The sequence below is a fragment of the Apodemus sylvaticus genome, chromosome 23 (assembly GCF_947179515.1).
Source record: "Apodemus sylvaticus chromosome 23, mApoSyl1.1, whole genome shotgun sequence".
Lineage (NCBI taxonomy): Eukaryota > Metazoa > Chordata > Mammalia > Rodentia > Muridae > Apodemus > Apodemus sylvaticus.
The window spans coordinates 31,570,125-31,589,662 of NC_067494.1; the positions used below are offsets into that span (position 1 = coordinate 31,570,125).

Sequence of the window (19,538 nt, forward strand, 5' to 3'; positions counted from 1 at the left end):
GTACTCACAGGGTGCTTCTGACCTGCGTGGGTGAGCGCTGGGGGCCTCTGGTGTCTGTTCCACTTTTCACTCTGCCTCTTCTGTCAGTCAGCATTTGAGGCCCTTCAGGGCTGAGCATCTGAAGAATTTATTCAGACAGTGACAAGAGAGGGGCATGGCACACATGAAAAGTGTCAGAAGGTCAGGTGGTGGCAGAACAAAGGACACTGGAACTCTGAGCGTGCTTGAGGCACCTTACACAGTTGGCCACGCCTTCCAAAATGTATTGCTTGGCTTTTATTTTTCTCACTTCCCCCACCCCCAACCCCATCACTATTGACTTAAGCATTCTCATTATTTTGTTTTGTTTTGGTTTTTGGTTTTTTGGATTTGGTTTTTTTGAGATAGGGTTTCTCTGTGTAGTCCCGGCTGTCCTGGAACTCACTCTGTAGACCGGGCTGGTCTCGAACTCAGAAATCCGCCTGCCTCTGCCTCCCAAGTGCTGGAATTAAAGGCATGCGCCATCACTGCCTGGCGCATTCTCATCATTTTACAAGGATTTTTACCTAGAAATTATTTAGCGATGGAGAGAGCTCAGGTGGTAAGTGCAGCATGATTCCACAGCTTCGAGTCATGCACACCACATATGATCCTGGCTCTAGTGAACAGGTAGGCAGTGGGCAACAGAACTGAAGAAAGCAGGCCAGGAAGTTAAAGATGGGTGTTATGCAGCATCTGACTGTTTCTGTATCATACACGCTGGGCAAAATAAAAACTGGAGGCTTCCTGGCCTGGGATTGGCCCTTCCACTGCTCTGATCTATTCTCTGCACAGGCCGCCGTGATGGTACATTTAGTGATGGCTGTCTAGTTTTGTCAGAACTGTTTAAGAACACCACCCTTTATTTAGAATTTGAGAATTTTCAGTCACATAAAATGATGACAAATGTACATGGGCACTTGAGGCAGCCTTTATACCCAACAGGTTTCCCTCAGCCATTTTGTAAATTGTTTTTATATTAAAATTAGGTTTATGTTTTGTTTGTTCATATACAGGATCTCACTGTGTAATCCCGGTTAACCTGGAACTGCCTGCCTCTGCCTCTCAAGTGATGGACTTTACTTCACCACCTGGTTAAAATTGCATTAAACAGGGCTGTAGCCTGCTTGGGATCTCAGTGTCCCAATGTCACAAAGGGCCCTCTGACTTCATTTGTCATACTTGGTTTCCGGCTTAGCCAAGGACTCTAACAGCACATAGCCCCGGAAGTCATTGTGGCCTGATCCCTTTTTGCACAGTACTAGACCCACCTAGGGTAAGAGCTAGGAGGACAAAGCCACAGTTTGAAAGTTTGAAGCCAGTTAAGCCAGCTTCATGAGGCAGTTTATGAAGAAGCCACTGTGCTTTCCCCTTGGTGGGTGGCTAGAGCAGTTCTTTGTTAGAAATTCTCATTGAGGTTTAAACAAACAACCTCAAACTGTACAAACTTGGGGTCCAAAAGCTAAGGATAGTCGTGCTAGGAAGTGTATGACCTAGATGGAAATGAAACCTGGACATTCAGGGATGAGGGTGATAAAGTACGGCCACCTGCAGTCTCAGATGCTCAGGGTCAAGGCTTTATATTAAGAGCATCTCTGGGGTGACTCTGAAGGACTCAGTCTGTGTGATGTTTACATGAGCAATCCAGTCAAAGCCACCACCAGGCGGACCGGCTTGGACAGCCATCTTGAGGGGCAAATAGAAATACGGACCTCTCTGTTTGAATTGAGGGAAAATACAGGAAAAGAGTAAACTCAGCAAGAAAGGTATTGGTGCGGCAAGAGAGTGAGGAGGACAGACAACTTCTCAGTCATTACAAGGAAGAGAGAGAGGGGGAAAGTTCCAACATTTGAGACTGTATCTTGGAAGTAAATGACATTAATCAAAATGGCTTCCGGAAGAACCAAGTCGGCAAGTGACTTCCTAAGCTCCTGGTAGGCCTTAGGAAAAGCTGTGACGCAGCATGTTTAAGAGGTGAGGTATGGGCACTGCGCCCTTTTTAGTTGTTTCTGAATGGAGAGAGAATGTAAGTCAGAGTCACTGAGAAGTCGACACCCCCGAGGCCTCGCCCAGACCCCACATAAGGAGCACTAGGTAGGGCCCAATCCCTGCAGACTTCCTGTGGCTGCGGGCAGCTCACTCTTCCACAACCCTCAGTCCCTTTGTGATCAGAGTTGGCATGATTAAATCCAAACACTAGAGTTTGGGCACACTTAGTAACCTGTAATTTATGAGAGTCTTTTTTTTAAAGGCATAAGAATAAAATAGTTTATTAAGGGACTGGTGCATACAAGGCCATCTTTTCTCAAGTACTTCAAAACAATAGCAATACTAGAGTGTAGTCAACTTCTTTGTATATAAAAGATGTGCAGAAGGAAACATGCCTCACCATTGTCTATTTACTGGATGTGGCTACAGGTGACCTCTATGAAACAGGTGCAAACATCACAGAGTGTAGGTAAGGTCACTCGACATTCATCTCACAGACAGCTACTGTAACGTTTACACCGCTGATTAGCTCTAAGTAGTCAGTAAGAGGCTGGAGTTGGAGTCTCAAGAGACAAAAGCAAATATTTGCTTTTCTAGAACTACCCTTTTATTACGATATTTTAATAGGTTATATTCCCTCACCAAAATCAAACCCCTTGTTAAAGGAACCACCTACTTTACATTGAGTCTAAGCTAATGTGACTACAGTGTTTTTCAGTGTTTTCTAATGTTTGCCACTTAGGTAAAGAAACTAGGAACATCATGATTATAACAGGCACCACACCGTGCAGTCCCCTCTGTGTTAACTCTGGAGTGTACAACCTGGCACTAAGTGTGATGGGAAAATCTACCTTCACTGTCTACAAACTTATAGATGTTAGGCTGGATGCTAGTAGCTTCCTGTAAAGGGGAATTTGTGCAAAAGTGCTTTCTGCTCTGGAAATACATCCTGACATTAGCTGATTGTACATTATAACATTTTAGTAACATAAAAAACAGTGAGGGCTGGGGTATAGATCAGTGGTAGAGCACTTGTCTAGCACAAACAGGATCCTGGGTCCCACCTCCAACCCTGCAAGACGCACGAAGGGAAGCCTCTGGCTCATTCCATTGAAAAGCCTGTGATACCTGGGCACGGCAACCTTTTCACAAACACCCAGACATCACTGCTTGGATTGATAATTGCACGTTTCATCAGAAAGGCTTGTATTGAAAACCAGTCATATGTAAAGCAGCCGCACCGCCCCGTTCCAGGAAGCGGTTTGAGTGGATTGTCCTCACGCAGCCCACTGCTGGGATGCTGTTCCCTACCAGGCCCTTCTCTGCTGTCAGCGCTCACTTCATAACCACCTACAGTTGCCCCTAAACAATAGGGATTCTTCCAAGGTCAGCCAGATGTGGCAGCTACCACCATGGTCTGATATCACAAGCTTAGGGTGGGGTGGGGTGGGACGGGACATCACTGATCTACTCAGAATGCTTTTTGTTTTGATTTTTGGTTTTTTGAGACAGGGTTTCTCTGTGTAGCCCTGGCTGTATTGGAACTCACTCTGTAGACCAGGCTGACCTCAAACTCAGAAATCTACCTGCCTCTGGCTCCCAAGTGCTGGGATTACAGGCGTGCGCCACCACTGCCCAGCCCAGAATGCTTATAACACAGACAGACCTGCCATTGGTAACATCTCACTGAGTGTAAATTCACTTAAGATCTTTTTTTCAGAGGTATTTGTCAGAGGAAAAGAAAGTAGAGCTCATGAGAACTCAGTGGAGAGACAAGGGAAACTGCTAGGGACCAGCAATTGGCACCTCACAAAGGAAAGGCAGGACTCCATCTGTCACCTTGTGACACGCTGACTTTCTGCCTCAGCAAACAAGCTTCAATCTCATGAATGCTTCTCTAACTTTGAAGACATCGTACATTCCCAGGGAAGTGATTTCATGATAAATCAAGGCTTGTGTCTGCAGTGTCTTCTAGGACAGTTTAAAAACGTCTCAATGATAGAACCCAAAGAACAGACTGTACGTGACGCCCATCCTTGTCCCCAGCTGCTTAAATAACTTTGTCACAGATACATCCCATTGATGAGGTAGTCAGATTCCTCAGATGTAATGGGACGGGCTTTCTTAAGTTTCTGCTTCACCAGTCGGAGTCGGCATGTCACCATGATAAGTAACAAAGCAGTGATGGCCAGACCTAACGCCAGAGGTAGCACCGCACCTATGTAAGGTTTAGGGAAAAAAAAGTGCTGGTAAGTGGTTGGCAACAGTGGTGGCTACTGGCCACTATCTGATATTTGGCATGCGTTACTGTTGCTTTCTGACAAAGGCACAGGGATGTTAATCGCCTGGTGTATGTCTAGTCTTAAACCAAATTCTCTACCAGGTTCTTACAAATTTTTTCTTTACAGAATTGGCCCGAGGAGTAGAGACATTGCAGTGACAGCATTCTCATCTCCAGAGAAATGTCTTCATTATCATCATACAGCACCGTTACGGCCAGATGTGATCATCTTGTTAGCCATAGGCTAACTGCTGATTCCTGGTTCTGGTAGAGCTTAAGATTCACTCCTAGGGCATCAGAGATGGCTCTGTAGTTAAGAGCACTTATCACGCTCTCTCAGAGGACCCAGCTTCAATTCCCAGCACTCACTTGGCACCTCACAACCATCTGTAACTCTAGCCCCATGGGATCTGGTGCCTTCTTTTGGCCTCCACAGGCACCAGGCACTTGTATGGTACCAGACATACACACAGGCAAAAAAAACCCCATATACATAAAATTAGATTTTAACTTTTTTTTTTTTAAATCTAGGGATCCTACTATCCTCCAGTACACCATTTATTGAAAACTAACCTCAAATATGCTGGTATACTTGGTCAGCCCTAAACACAGATGCATATAGGCAACACTCAACAGATTAAGCAGATTGTATTTATGCAAGTTTGTGTGTGTGTGTATAACGATAAAAAGAAGCCATGAATTTTCCAGGGGTTGATGAAGCATGGGAAAAGGGGAAGTAGAGACTGATGTTATTATATTTTAATTAAAATGAAAATTGTAAACATCTGCTCATGTAACTTTGGCTACTGCTTTTCCCATGGGGCTGGTCCTAGATGGCAGACCAGAATGGCCTGTAATCTTCCAGGGTCTGGAAGGGGCATGGTAGATCTGTCTCCAGGCAAGCTCAGCAGCAGCTGCTATCCTGAGTCCCCTCTCCGCGTGAGGAGGGCCAGTTTCTGATGAGACAGTGACGCTACTTTTAGTTGCATCTTCTTGCAACTGGACAAACTAGAGGAGCCAACATATCCGTGTGCAGTTCGATTCTGAAACATTTTGTTTTGCTTATTTATTCTGTGTTCATTGATAGCTTTCCATGTGCCAGACACTGGCCTAAGTGCTACCAATCAAAGATAAACAATAAAGATACCCAGGCCCAAGGATATACTAAGTGCCAGCCTTATAGCCGAAGTAACTCAATGCTCACAACCACATGAGCTGGTACTAATGTTGTTTCCATTTTACAAACAATGAAAACTGAGGCATCTAATTCCATGGTCACCTGTGGTCTAGTCCCTACAGTACCGATTTCCCCAACAGAGATGTGAGAACATATCTGAGTAACTGAAATTTGAGTAGATAGGCATTTATCAGGAAGATGACAGTGAAATATTGTTACGACGACAGAGTTGTGTTTGAAAATCTAACGGTGGGAAGAAGTGTCTGCCCGTAGGTAAGACTTTGCTAGAGTGACTTGGGTCTTATGTCGGGGCTCAGTTTGGGGGAGGGAGCAAGATAAGTTGTTATATATGTTTGTTCTTAAATATATTTGTCTACTTTGAAGGATTTTCTGATTGGCCTGCCTATAGGACAGTCGTTCTCAACTTTCCTAATGTTGCAACCCTTTAATACAGGTCTGGGTATCCACTGCTGGCAGACCTGCCTGGAGACAGAGGAGTAGTTGCACATATTTCCAATGGCCTTAGGTAACCCTTTCATTCAACCCCAAATGGGTTGTGACCCACAAGTTGAGAAACCACTCCAGTGGAGTCCAGCAGTGTGGCCCGAGGCTCCTCCATTACCAGGTCTAGGTGTCCAGGGCTGTCAGCACAGAGGCCATGGCTGCTGCAGTGAACACGAGATCAATAGACAGAAAGGAAGACCTAACAGGAGCAGGCTCCGTGGAGAGGCAGGCAGCAGAAGACACTTCACGGGAGAGTGGTTAGGGTGTATGGGACGCTCTACAGGGCATTAAAGTCTCCCAGGGTAGGGTCTGGGGAGTCCACTGGATTAGCAAATAAAAATGTATTTAAAGGAGACTGAGCTATTTAAAGTTTTGTGCACTGAAAGAGACCGGATTGCTTGCAGCCACAGAGGTTATGAATCCGTGGAGAGAGGGAGACTAAGAGATGACCACAAAACACAGCTGAGCAGATCAAGACTGGAGAGAGGTGGCCACAGACGGAACGAGAAAGGAAGAGAGGGTGGGGCAGACAGAAGGTCTGAGGGTAGGTAGCTGAGGTAGTTCCCTCCAGACAGCCTTCACTTCAGGCACTTAAAACTGGCCCCGGCAGGGGCTGGAGAGATGGCTCTGTGGGTAAGAGCACCAACTGCTCTTCCAAAGGTCATGAGTTCAAATCCCAGCACCCACATGGTGGCTCATAACCATCCATAAAGAGATCTGATGCCCTCTTCTGGTGCGTCTGAAGACAGCTACAGTGTACTTACATATAATAAATAAATCTTTAAAAAGAAAAAAAAAATAAACGGATTTAGCTGGCCTCATCCTGACATGACCTGGAGCTGATTTCACATAAAGGGCTTTCCAAACTCCGGGTTAATATCAGAATACCAAGGACAGTCCTGTGTCTGGAGCATAAGGAAGGATGTGGAAGCTACTTTAGTGTCCAGGGGTAACACGTTTTAAGGTAAGGAAACCTGCAGCCAATGCACAGCTAGGAAACTGGTTCTAGAACCACCTCCCATCCCGCAGCCATGCAGTCTAGAAACATCCAGAGCCCACTTCCCCTCACTGCATGCCAGTGCCCTGGGGGTTTACAGCCACTGCTGGCTCCTAGTACCATCCTTGATGAGAGATGTTTTCAAAGGATTAAGTGGCCTACAAGTGTCAGGACCAAGACAGAGACCTTGTTCTCCTCCTGACAGAGTTCAGAGGCCCCTAACCTCATCAGCTCGGAATCCAACGGCCCCAGTTCTGCCTGTCTGTGGAAGGTCTGTTAGCCCCGGAGTCTGGGTTGATCAAAGATGAAAACCAGTGTTTAGGCTAAAGGTAGGGGGCAAATTTTGGGTGGATACCTCAATCTCAATCCTAACCCTGTGGCTCAGGCTCACCAAGCATGACAAAACAGATATGAAATTCATGAAAATTTCTATTTTCCAAATCGAGTATGAGGTTGCTAATTCCTGTTTAGGTCTCTCTCCCTCTCCTTCTCCCTCCCCTCACCTGATCCTCCCTCCCTCCCTCCTCTCATCTATAATATAGTACTTGTCAGAATACTGAAATGTATTCTTTTCCTTTGAAATTGAGTTGTGCATCTATGCAGTTGTGTGAGTTGGGTGAGTGCCCACACCCATTCGTGGTGTGTGTGTGTGTGTGTGTGTGTGTGTGTAGGATTGCTCTCCACACTGCTTTCTGAGATAGGGTCTCTCAGTGAACCTGGAGCTTACTTGCCTATACTGGCTGGCTAGTGAGCCCTGGGATCCTCATATATGTCCCTCAAAGCGCTGGCATTACAGGCACATGCCACCGCATCTGGCCTTTTCCCTGGGCACTGGGCATCTGAACTCAGGGACTCGTGCTCACACAGTAAACACTTTACACATGGCCATCTCCCATTGCTGTAGTCCCCCCGCCCCTGTTTTGTTTGTCCTCGTAGCCCTGGGAACTCACTATGTAGTCCAGGCTAGTCTGGGCTTCGTGGCAATCACCCTGTTTCAGCTCCCCGAGGGCTGCTGTTACACAGCCACCTTGGCCAGCTTTTGCCTTATGGTTTAGATATATGTGTGTGTACCCATGTTTGCAGGTGCATGGACACGTGTGCAGGTCAGAGGTAGACCCTGAGTACCTCTTATTATCTCGGTCCACCTTAGCTTTTGAGACAAGGTCTCTCACAAACCCAGAGCTCATCTATTGGCTAGAGTGGCTGCCCAGTGAGTCCTAGGGACACACCCATCTCCAGCTCCCTGGGCCCGGGGTTACCTACCCATGTGACCGTGCCCAGCCCTTCCGTGGTTGCCCAGAACATATGTGGGTCCATGTTCTTACACGGCAGGGGCTTTACTGACCGAGCCATATTCCCAGCCCCTTGTTGTTTGGAAACAGGCTTTTTCTGTGTAGCCTGCACTGGTCAAGCACTTGTGAGCCCCCCTCCTGCCTGTCTCCCAAGGCTCGAATACTAAGGGTTACCTATAGGGATGTCCCTCCACGCCTCATTTATTTGTTGCTGCTTAATCCTTAGTTGACATAGTTTCTTCAGTACTTTCAGTTTGGGTAATTTCAAATTATTTCTCCCCGAGCCCCTTCTAAAATACAGTGATAGAGTAATCAGTAACAGTAATCAGCTAACGTGAAGTCTCTCTTGTTGATACCCATGCTTAAATATGCATTAAAATGTCTTAGTAAATTCTAACTCTGTATCATAAAAAAAAATCCAAGATGATGAAATATCTAGTCTGCTTGTATGAGTTGGAATGATAGTCAAAGCATCTAAACAACCAGTATGAGCGGCAGTGAGCCAGAACTGAGCCTCCAGGGCTGGAGAGATGGCTCAGCGGTGAAGAGCACTGACTGCTCTTCCAGAGGTCCTGAGTTCAAATCCCAGCAACCACATGGTGGCTCACAACCATCTGGAATGGGATCCGATGCCAACTTCTGGTATGTCTGAAGACAGCAACAGTGTACTCATATACATAAAACAAATAAATCATCAACAACAACAACAACAATAATAATAATAATTTCTAAAAAAAATAAAAAACCAGTCTCCAGAGATACATGGCCACGGTTCCACAGTTGACGGGTGACAAGGAGTCTTATTCTAACACTCTGAGACAAGCCCTGCACAGTAGGCCAGCAGGCTGCAGGTTATGCAGACAGGTGCCTGACAGCTGTATCTGTGCTCAGACATCAGTTGTTTATAATTTGTATTTTGGTGTTGTCCAGCTATGAAATGGAGAGGAACAACATTGTACAAATTCTTCAAAGAACACTCTAGGGGGAAAAGGCAGCTTTGCCCATGGTTAGACGGATAATTTAGGAAATCTGTTCTGTTCCGCTAGTCTTTTTGCTGATTTGGCACAAGGGATTCATGGGCCTCTCTATGGGACTGTTAGTGTGCTTCCCTTCCAATTAAAAACAGCCCGTGATGGAGCTGTCCTCACAGGTTCAGTGTTCTCCCTGCTGCCAGTGCTTTCCTGGCATGTTCTGTCATGAAGAGCACAGCCTCTTCCTCTGCCCCTCCCTCACACATACTGCAGTCTTAACAGCCACCATTCCATCCCAACCATGTATGGAGTACCTGCTAAACACTGTGTTGTGTTCACCTCCCACACAACCCTGAGGCAGGAATAGTCACTGCTGTCACCTTCCCCCTAAAGTCCCTGGGATACAGAGAGAAGAACTGTAGGAAAGGAGAGAATAGAAAGTGGGACATCCAAAAGGCAGAAAGAATTCTGGGACAGAGCCAGGAGTGGGAGGAGTCCCTGGAGATGTGAGGAGACAGGCACATGGCCCCGTAGCAGAGGTAACCAGCCAGGTGGCAGAATGTATCAATTAGTATAAATGGGTTATTTTAAACTAGTGGTAGTCAGGGAACAAGCCTAGCTATATGGCCTAGGTCTTTGCAAATATATTTTGAAACTGAATCATTACTCCGGGAGCTTGGGGCCGGGAGGAAAAACAGTCCTCGTCTGCCAACACTCACGGTGGCAGCTGACCTCCAGCCAGGACGCAGCGGTCAGTCCTGCGCCCCTGTAGTGCTCGGGTCAACTCTGTAGTGTCTGCACGGTTCACACTGACCTGCTTCCGGGGCAGGGTGCTCCGCTCGCGCTTTGCCACTCTTGGACTTGAGAAAGTAATTTCCTTCTTCTTGGTTCTTTCCTGAGGAATTACTGTCTATGGAAAGTAAACAGATATGTTAAAGGGACATTAAAAATGGCAGGAAGTAGGAAAAAGGTTTCTCCATGACACACATTAAATATACAATTACAGCTTTACTTTTTTAATTTAGATATATGTTTGTCTGTGTATGACATGTATATGGATATGGACACCCAGAGGCCAGTTGTGAATCCCCTGATGTAGGTGCCGGGAACCCAACTTGCATTCTCTAGTTGACCACTAATTAATCTTTCCAGTTCCTTGTTTAATTTTTAGAAGATGGATTTTGAGAAAGGGATGGTACTTAAACGGTGTTTACTGAAAAATAATTCAACACAGGCCAGTTGGACATGGTAATTCATGCCTTTAATCCCAGCATTCTGGAGGCAAAGGAAGATGGATCTCTGGGGGTGGGTGGGGCTCTATGTGAGGTGAAGAAACTTGGTTGGTCAGCGCCATTTCAGGAGCTGGGTCAAAACTGCAAGAACTGACCTTTTGGTTTATTCTTCTCATACATTTAAGCATGGTAAAACTTTGGGGGAAGTTTCCATGTGACACATACTAAATATAGAATTCAGGGGTTTGCACAGCAAGCGAGGCTTGTGTGGAGCGACCCCCCCCTTGTTCCCTTTGCTCATTTTCAGACCAAGGCCCCAATAAGCTTTGAAGAGGCTCTCTTCAAATGGCCTAGAAGCAATGTAAACAAAACATGATTATCATTTTTTTCTCCTGATGAAGGAAGGTTACTAACACAGCTGGGGAGGAGACAGAGTGCAGTCCCAGAGCTGTGTTGGCCTGCACAAGGCTCTACCTAGTAGTTTAAGTCCCTGGGATCCCTCCCCCATCTGCAGTCACAGCTAGGAACATGTTTTCCTGCAGGGTCGTCTTCTAAGATCACCGTCTCTCCCTGAGCCCAAATGGTAGATACATAAAGGAATATATTCATAAATGTATAATATCTAAATGACATTTTTAAAAGATGTAAACAAGGAAAGAGGGTTTCAAAATCTGATGGAACTAACCTGTAGATGAGGGGTGAGCAGTACAGGGGACACTGAGATGGGCTGTTGAGGACTAAGGAGTTTCTTAGAAGAGTTATTAATGCCAGGGACAGACAGGCAGGCAGGCAGGCAGACAGATGGGCAATAGTGAAGGTTCTGATGAGACTTCTGGATCCCCACCAGAGACAGATGGCACAATGGAGGATCTGAAGAGAATCAGGGACGTTGTGGCAGAAGAGCCAGTTATGACTCTTCAAGGCCAGGAGGGGGTGGGAGACACGATGATGGATGGATGGATGGATGGATGGATGGATGGATGGATGGACACAATTCTGCTGTTACCATAACAGCTCTGCCATCTGATGGGAACTCACTTCCCAGGGGAGGAATCCTGTCTGTACTGACCCAGTAGGGTGCACGTATCTATAAGAAGGCATTCTGACATTGCGATCTTCGAGTTTGTGATAAATGAACCTCCTCACACTGTTCTGTTGGATTCCTGGCACCATCTTAGGAGAACACATGCTTTTACAGCTGTCCCAGAGATCACACTTCCATAGATACAAACGACTTTCCTAGATTTTTGATCATACAGAGTCCGGACAGTTCCCCCTACAACACAAACCCTGAGACGTTCTCTAGACAACAACATAAAAAAGAGAAACTTTTGAAAACAAGTCTTCAGGCTCTTTTGTGTGTGTGTGTGTGTGTGTGACACCTTTAAGAGGTCAGCCATTTCAAGATCAAGCTGAATGTCTCCTTCTGCACCACTGACTGTCAGAAACTCACAGAAATGGGTGATGGATGCAAGTTTCATGCTCTTTAGGAGCCGTGCATGGCCACAGAGGCAGCTGCTGCCACTGGGTGAGAAGTCTTCCTTACTCTCAGTGCTCTCACCTTCCTTGTCGTTCTCACGGCTGCTTCAGAAGAGCAACGACAAGGAAGGTTTTCCCATGAACTGAGGCATTCTGACCCATGACAAAGCGTGCCTACTGCTGAGTAAGGAGCAATCTCATGAGAGGCCAAGGAAAACTGGACAGAGGAAATGCAAGTCTGTTCAAGGATGCATTGTGGATGCCATCTGAGTGTTCTTAAACTTGTATTTTTGCTTATTGTTAAAAATGGGGGGGAGAAGGATATTCCTGGACTGACAGATATCACTGTGCCTCAGTAGTTGGTATATAAAAGAGCCAGGAGAACCTGCAGGGTTTTAATCTAAGGGAGATGGTGTCTACCAATATGCTGTCTGAAAGGCCTCAGACAAAGAAGGTGAGAAGCCCAGAACCACAGCACCCAGGGTTTGATATTATTCCATGCCCTTGCCTCAGGTGCTGATGTATTGCTCTGAGGAAACAATTCACTGAGTCCAGCAATAAGGACACTGCAGGATGTGCTAAGTGTATGGCCAAGGGAATCAAGACTCCAAGGAAAAAACGCCACAAACAGATTGCCCAGAGCTGTAGGCTGTTCCCACCGAGTGCTCTCCTTCTGAGTCCAGTCAACGGTAAGCCTTGAAGAGTGACAAGTGTCCTTTTTGTACCTCTGGCCTCCTGGCTGCTGCACCTGGGTCCTGTCCACTCGGCCTGGTCATGTCCACTTTGCACTCTCCCAGATGTTCCTGCCTCTGGCTATGCCTTCCTATATATCTATAATAAACTTTCTCTTCTATCATAAAAATAAATAAATGCATACATACATAAAAAGGGTAAAAAGTCAATGATCAGACTTGAATCTCAAAGTAAATAATAACATCCTGAAAGCCAGTAGAGTCATTTACAATGTACGAGGCCCAGAGTTGAACTCCCAGTGTTATAGAAATAAATGCATGAATGTCCTAAAAACAAAGATAAGCTACAGCCTGAGGTGCTGGCACATTTAGTAGAGGAAGGGCACCACAACTGTATGCAGAAAAATGGTTTTTTGTACATATTTCAGCTCAATGCCTCGAAGGTCTTGGCTGATCAGCCACAGAACCCCCGCATTCTTGAGTTGGCAGTAACTAGAGCCTATGTAAACGGGCACACAACCCTCCTTTATGCCACTCCGTAGGCCTGGAAACCTGATTTCCTTCCTCCAGCTAGACTGGATACAAGAAGACAGCATTGTTAGCGAGTGACTTGGACCACACAGAGAACAGGCCCTGCAGCTGCAGCCACATTGGTGACAGTCCGGCCATTGTGCCACGAGGTACTGAGCAGACAGGCCACACTGCAGCTCTGTGCTCCCGATGCCAGGGGCTCCGCGCATTCTAGGCACGCCCTCACTGTGTGACCATTTATAGTGCCCTCCATAAGCTTTAGAAACCTGTTTCTGAGGCAGGGGGTGCTTTGCAGTGGGTCAGTATGTTGTGCATGTATACAGCCCTGACTTTAATCCTCATCACACACACAAAAATGGTGTCTATGAACACATAAAGAGATTGTTTTCCTTGTCATCAGTTCCTAAAATATATAGTATCAGAAGTATTTATTTAACACTTACATTATAAAAGGGACCATATGTAATTTGGAGGTGGTTTACAGTATACAGGAGGATGTATACTGTACTAGTGAGTTTACAATTAAGGGGCCATTAACTTTTTTTATAGTTGTTTATTTTGTATGTGGGGAGGGAGGGGCATGCACATATGCCACGGCCGTGTGTGGAGGTCAGAGGATAACCTCAGGACTCAGGTCTCTCCTTCCAGCAGGTGAGGCCTTGGGTGTGGAATCAGGTTGTCAGGATTTGCAGCAAGTGCCCGTATGCGCCGAGTTGTCCGGGCCCTAGTTGCTACTCTCACAGATGGGACTTGAACTTTGAACTTTGGTTCTCATAGGTCCTGGAACCCACTCCTCAGGGACTGTCCACCAGGCGTTCCTTTCCATTAGTCAACAGTGCATTTCTCTTTAGTGCTGGGGGTCAAATCAATGCCTCTCGATGTGAGACGAGGGCTCTTCCTCTTATACACATCTCCAGAGCTCCTTCATTGTAAACTCATTAGTACAAATGTCAGGGTTGGGTTTTGTTTTGTTTTGTTTGGCCAAATTCTTCATTTCAATTTTCATCTTTGGAGTACCATTTCCCTGATGGTCTTCAAGCACAAAATATAACTTGGAACCATATTAATATCAACAACTGAGAAACTAGTTATGGAGAGCTCTGTTGAGTCCTTACCTGGCTGGACAGGATGGATCTGACTCTCCGGCGCCTTCTGGGTGGAGTGTATCCTCTTCTCTGTGTGGGATGCAGGAGCCGGCTGCCTGTGGGTAGTGGCTCTCTGGGACCCCGACCTGGGGTCTCCTTCACCTTCACTTAATCCCGTGACTCCTGGCTGGGCAGAAGTAGCCACTGTGTGTGTCACCCACTTGCGGTCAAGAGACACTGTGGAAGAGCTCAGTTACTGGCTGGGTTCCCTCCCTCCTTCCTTCCTTCCTTCCTTCCTTCCTTCCTTCCTTCCTTCCTTCCTTCCTTCCTTCCTTCCTTCCTCCTTCCCTCCCTCCCTTCTTTTCTTCTCTCTCTCTCTCTGTTTGTGTGTGTGTGTGTACACTGCATGTGGCAGCCAGAAGACAACCTTGTTGTTCCTTAGGTGCTATCAACCTCTGTGTTTGAGACAATGCTCTTACTGGCCTAGAGCTTGGGACTCGTGAGGCAGGCAGACTGGCTGAGCAGTAGGCTTCCTCAGTCTTGCCTCTGCCTCCTGAGAACTAGGATTAGCACATGATGACATACTTGCATTTTTTCCAACATGGATGTTGAGGAGCTATAATCTCAGCCTTTTTTTCTGAACGTTAACTAAAACCATCGTATCTGCAGCTGATTTAAAATCACAGATAGTTAAGTCTACTATCTTACTCAGCTAAGACAGGCAGAGCTCACTAAAACTATTGCTCAGCTTTTAAGTGGGCAATGTGTTCTTTCCTCTTCTAGTGGCTTCCGAACATGGAGACGGACATACTCGACATTATATTCTTGGGTTTTGTTTTGTTTTGTTCTTCTAGTCTCCCCACTTTGCTGCAGTTGGGTCTGAACCTTGGACCTCATGCACTGGAGGCAAGCACTGGACTGCTGAGCTACAACCTCAGTTCCTGTACCTTGTGTTTTGAGACCTTCTCTTTTCTTCTGTCCGTACACCAACCTGACTGGGTTATTTACTACAGCGCTTCTTTCTTATGCTACTTTTAGGTTCATGACCTTATACAGCTGACTTATAGGTCACTTTAGCCATACTCCAGTGTGTCATAAACAATCCTTAAAAATTATAGAAGCAATGCCAAGTGTACCCATAGGCCCATGCCTATAATCTCAGAACTCGGAAGGCTAAGGCTAGAGGATTGTAACTGTGAGGTCAGCTATGTGGCAAGACTGCATCACATACACACACACACACACACACACACACACACACACACATGCACAAGGCAATTATCAATTATTAGCAAGGCAATTATTAATGTACTTGATGTTTTTTAAAAGTGTATTACGCTACGTGGTGGACATCAGAGGCTGTAATCAGACCTGTGAGAGTTGATTATCTCTTGCCACCCATGGGTCCTTGGGCTTGAACTCAGATCATGAGGCCATTAGGCTTCAGCAAATGCCTTTATTTACTGAGTCATCTTGCCGTTTTTTAAAAAGTACATGTTATATGGTATTTTACAGACACTGACCTGCTGGTGCTATCCCGTCCAGATCCCTGCCTGAAAAGACCATGCAACTGACTCACAGTTTTGACAGAAGGCTTCATCAGACCCGTCTGGACAATGCCTCACGCCATCACAAGCCAAGGCGATGTCAATGCAGCAGCCACTGTCACAGAAGAAATGGTAGCGGGAACAAGCACTGGAGCATCCTGTTTGTGAACAAGTCTCAGGTCAGAGGGATGCAGGGCAAGTTAACATCCCGTCAGGATGACTGGGGACAGGACACCAAGCAGGGTAAAGTGGCAGGGATAGTGACATGACAGAACTGGCACAACAGGTCAGAGGGTCCCTCTGTCACCTCTCATTGGACGCTCTGGGCTGCCCCGGAGCTCTCGGTCAGAAGGGTGTCCTTCAAACCTTTGCTGCCCTGGTTCCTTTGCCTTCCACTTGTAACTCAGGTAAAGTTACGAATGGCACCCAGCTAGAAGCTGGCCTTAAGGAGTCCTACAATTTCTTATTTATTCATTCACTTTTATTTATGTACACTGGTGATCTGACTGCACGTATATCTGTGTGACAGTAGAGGATCCCTTGGGACGGTGGTGAGCTGCCATGTGGGTGCTGGGAATTGAACCCCTTGGCCTCTGGAACAGCAGCCAGTACTCCTAGCTGCTGAGCCGTCTCCCCAGCCCCCTGGCATCCTACCATGACATGGTGACAGGGGACGAAATGGCTCTCTCAGGAACACGACTGGCAGATTATAGACTCTGCACTAACAGCAAAAGCTAAGCACAGTTGATGTGCTCAGACGGATGTGCATGTATTTCATTGAAAAGCTGTCAACTAAAAGACTGGAAAGTGACCCTGTTTGGGCGCAAGGTGATTGGAAGCGCTCTTGGTCCTAAAGGAGAAAGTAAAGAAAGGAAGAATGCTGGAACTGCTGGGATAGCTCTCAGTGTGGACGCCTTGAAAACTTAGGCCTGTAGGGTCAGCGACAGCCACCAGAGGGAGCAGGCAGAAGCAAGGGCACTGATCACCAAGCAATCTTACTCATGTGACAGGAAAACCCCAAACTGCAGGGTTCTCCTTATTTCTATGTCGAGTTAGACACAGATCAGCATTTATACTTAATCTGTTTCTGGAATAGCGGTCTCTAAACGTTTTAAGCATCATAATAAACACACACCTCAAATTGACTCATAAATTGCATGTGCTGGTGTTCTGAGACACCGCACCCAAGGGGGACTGCAGGATGACTCAGTGGGTAAAGGTGCTGTCACCAAGCCTGAAAACATGCGGTCAATTCCAGGAACCCACAATGCTGGAAAGAGAGCAACAACTCCCCGCAAGCTGTCCTCTGACCTTTACACACGCATATGCATGTGCAGGCACACACACTGAGTGTGCACACACTGAATAAAAAAACACCACACACCTTATTAAACACACTGAAAAAATGTCAAAAGATTGAAAATGAGTAAAATTAAATGTTCAAGTGTTTTGTTTCCCTGCCCTAAAAAGGGAAGGTGTAGAAGCCCTAGGTGAAGGTGTGAAGGTTGTCCCTATTTGAACCACTCTGCTAGCTCATGGTAAAGTGCTCTCTCTCCAGCCTGCTATCTGCAGAGATGGCTCTTCGCATGCATTCAATGTGTGTGCATGTGTGTATGTATGTGTGTGTATGTGTGTGTGTATGTATGTGTGTGTATTTATGTGTGTGTATGTGTGTGTGTATATATGTGTATGTATGTATGTGTGTGTATGTATGTGTTTATGTGTGTATGTTAATGGAGACAGAAACTCCTGTCTAATGTCCCCGCCTGTTTACCACGTTTACAAGCGGCATTTCATTGGTGACTTCATAGCACGTTCTATAATTAAGAAGAGTACCTCCATGACTCCTTTTTGGTTGTTTTGTTTTTGTCTTTTTATGTTGAGACAGGGTTTCTCTGTGCAGCTCTGGCTGTTCTGGAACTCACTCTGTAAACCAGGCTGGCCTCAAACTCACAGATTTGCCTGCCTCTGCCTCCTGAGTGCAGGAATTAAGAATGTGCACTAGCACCACTTGGTTTCTATGAAACTTTTGAGCAGAACTTTTTTACTTTGCCTATTTCAGTCCAACTGTAGTCATTAACCACATGTTTTTCTTTCTAATATTTTTAAGTGGTTTATCATATAAACTATTGATATAGTCAAGTCTGCTTTCTAGCCTATCATATGCCTTTCCTCCCTGTACCCCATATTTTATTTTTAATTTATGGGCAATAGCATATAGATATATGGGGTATGTGTTGATATGCATATAATACACATACATGCATATATGTATATACTATTTGTATGTACATATTTAGTACTAACTAGATCAAGTCAGTAAACAATCTATATCACGTTTTCTACTCATTTTTTTTGTGGTAAGAATATTTAAACTTATTCTTTTGACTCACTCTATTTATTTGGATTTTTTGGTTTTGTTTGTTTGTTTGTTTGTTTTGGATTTTTTTTTTTTGAGACAGGGTTTCTCTGTATAGTCCTGGCTGTCCTGGAACTCACTCTGTAGACCAGGCTGGCCTCGAACTCAGAAATCCACCTGCCTCTGCCTCCCAGAGTGCTCGGATTACAGGCGTGCACCACCGCAGCCCGGCTTTATTTGGATTATTTACAAGTATTTCCTACATAATGACCTCAGCTTTTAGCCACCATTCTACCTGTGATTTCACCCTGTGATTCCATTGGCTGAACTGTTTAAACTGTAGAATTCAGTTAAACACTTCAAACATGCGTATCAGAAGGGCCCTCTGTCTTTACATTAAACCCTCTTCTAGGAAAGCAAGGTGCTGTCTTTAACAAGGTCAATGAGGAAAGGCAGAAGGTCAGCACTCAGGACCCTGGCTCATGGTCTATGCCCTGACAATGCTCTCTGCACTCTCACCAGTGGGATCCTAATGGTCCTAAACATAGAGCCCATATTTGCTGTTACATTTTTAGCAAACACTTCAAGCACTGAAAATAAGACGGAGGAGCCCGTGAATTGTGACCCCAGGATGTGCATCCCACTGACACGATCCTTCCACGACCAGCTGGGTTTGGCTTGCCGTGGGGACACAATGGAAGGACTTTACCCTCATCTCCCGTGGAGTAGAGCCGGGGAAGCACAGTCACAGACACGTTGTCGGAGCTTCTCTGACCCACAGAGTCAGTCACAGTCAGCTGGAAGACGTACGCTCCTTCCTTCAGGCGGGACAGCCTCAGGGTTCCTGGCTGAGGCACCTGCCAGACAGACAGGTTAGGGAAGAGAGCTTAGTGCAGAGCACCAGGAGCACACAGGGACAAGCACCCTGCCCCTTCCCCGAGACAAGCCGTCGCTCCTCTTATCTCCTTAGAAGTGATAAATAAATAACTTTGAAACAGAAACAATAACAAATGATGGGTGATGCTCCAAGGTAGAAATGACTTCTGATGTACAAATTAAACCAAAACGTTGAAAAGTAAAGAAGACAGACAGGAAGGAGGTCCTGCAAGGGGCAGGCAGTCAGGCACAGAGACACAGGAAAGGGGAGGCCATGATGGCGGCGGTCACGTGGAAGGATGAAGCGGATGGTCGGAAGACTCAGCGTGAACCTATCCTATGACACAGCTACTAACACAGTTCATGCAACTGGCTTTGTTAGCAGGCATCAGGACCAATGTGCAGATCACAGGAGGGTGTTAACAGGTTCAGAAGGAACCACAGCGTACATGAGGAATTCAATCAGGGGCTTCAGATTTTATGGAGAATACACATCTAAGAAAATCTA

The 19,538-nt window shown here is 46.0% G+C and overlaps 1 protein-coding gene across 10 annotated transcripts in view; it reads right to left on the reverse strand.

Moving 5' to 3' along the window:
* Window positions 1–1,737: 1,737 nt before the first annotated feature.
* The window catches only part of Lrp11 (LDL receptor related protein 11), a 253,624-nt gene continuing 235,823 nt past the window's right edge, over window positions 1,738–19,538 (reverse strand). Inside the window, exons 3-7 of one of the 10 annotated variants that reach the window (XM_052169948.1) lie at window positions 18,864–19,011; window positions 15,828–15,953; window positions 14,279–14,485; window positions 10,044–10,139; window positions 1,743–4,225 (exon numbers count right to left, since the gene is read on the reverse strand). In XM_052169948.1, coding sequence (XP_052025908.1) covers window positions 4,071–4,225; window positions 10,044–10,139; window positions 14,279–14,485; window positions 15,828–15,953; window positions 18,864–19,011 — 732 coding nt within the window. In that variant the 3' untranslated portion in view covers window positions 1,743–4,070. Of the gene's footprint in view, window positions 4,226–9,118; window positions 10,140–14,278; window positions 14,486–15,827; window positions 15,954–18,863; window positions 19,012–19,538 lie in introns of those variants that run through there. The other 9 variants (XM_052169959.1, XM_052169952.1, XM_052169957.1 and 6 more) reach the window with 9 other exon arrangements.